This window comes from Phalaenopsis equestris, unplaced genomic scaffold, assembly GCF_001263595.1.
Source record: "Phalaenopsis equestris unplaced genomic scaffold, ASM126359v1 Scaffold000002, whole genome shotgun sequence".
NCBI lineage: Eukaryota > Viridiplantae > Streptophyta > Magnoliopsida > Asparagales > Orchidaceae > Phalaenopsis > Phalaenopsis equestris.
In genome coordinates this window covers 70697262-70698471 of record NW_018164444.1, presented here as the reverse complement: position 1 = coordinate 70698471, position 1210 = coordinate 70697262, and the positions used below count along the sequence as shown (strand labels likewise).

The 1210-nt window shown below is 47.2% G+C and overlaps 1 protein-coding gene across 1 annotated transcript; it reads right to left on the bottom strand.

The window, feature by feature from the left end:
• Window positions 1-471: 471 nt before the first annotated feature.
• On the bottom strand, window positions 472-1210 carry LOC110034786 (protein G1-like6; the record flags this gene model as incomplete). Its single annotated transcript, XM_020739032.1, is given in 1 exon segment — window positions 472-1210. A coding segment is annotated over 1 exon segment (502 nt), but the record flags the coding sequence as incomplete, so codon positions are not given.

Below are 1210 nucleotides of genomic sequence, written 5' to 3'. Positions count from 1 at the left end.
CCAATTAGCCTGCCACAATTCATGACCTCTCCACTACATCATACACATTCATACCTAATAATTAATCACAATAAATTTCAAAAATAACACCAAAAAAAAAAAAAAAAACATCTATCTCTTTTGCGCTGGCTACATTCACCCTTCTAATCATCTCCTCCATCGCCAATTTCGTTCCACTTTCCCTTCCACCATGAACAGCAACTTCCAATACCAACAGTATCATATAAACAAATTCAAATCAGTCCAAACAAGCAATGAAATTAAGTCCACAAATTCCAATATATGAATTCAGCTCTAAACCAAGTGCAGCAAAAACTAATACCCAACCAATACTCATAAGTCCGCACACCTATAATATTCATGCGTATATATAAATAAATATATATGTATATATTACCAGTTTCTAGATCTCAAGCGAAGCCGGCAGAAGGTGGGGAGCCATGTTGTTCAGCTGAAGCGGAGGCGACCGGTAGGCGACCGGTTTCTTCCGCTTCTTCTTCTCATAACTAATCCCTCTGGCCTTTGATTGTATGTCACGCACCTCACGGAGATAAAGCCGGACCGCACGTGCGCCAAAAGGGTTGGTTTCAGGGCGGCCTCCATTCTCTTCATAAGCGGCGCGGAGTCGGCCAATAAGGGCGTCGAGGCTGCCCCAGGCTTGGCGGAGAGGACAAGGGCAGGGGGCAGGTTGGTTAGGGTGGCCGTAAAAAGGGCACATCTGGGAGTGAACTTTGGTTTTACCGAACTGATCCAAGTAGCGGAGGAACTCGAGAACGTGCGCTCCGCTGCAGCGTTCGAGGGAGAGGGGAGGGCGGTGGTTCTTTAAGTATTGGCCGAAGGTGTTCCAGTCCCGGCGTTTTTGTGATTCGTAGGGGCTTGGGGAAGGGGAGGAGGAGGAGGAGGAAGGGGGGGTGGGGGAAGAGGATGAAGGGTTGAGTGGGAGAGGGATGAAGTCGTCGGGGGGGGTGTCCATGGATAGGATTAGGGTTTGGAGATTATGGTTTTTGGGTTTTGGTGCATGGTGGGGAAGAGAGAGAAAGGGAAGTGGATTATGATGATGATGATGATGATGATTAGATGATGTTCGAGGGAGGAGGAGGGAGGGAGGAGGGAGGAGTGAGATCTGTGTGTTTGATTGTTGTTTGACAAGTGAGTTTTGGGGGAGAAGAATTTTGCTGGTTGCTCAGAATGTAAGATAGCTTTTATTAGT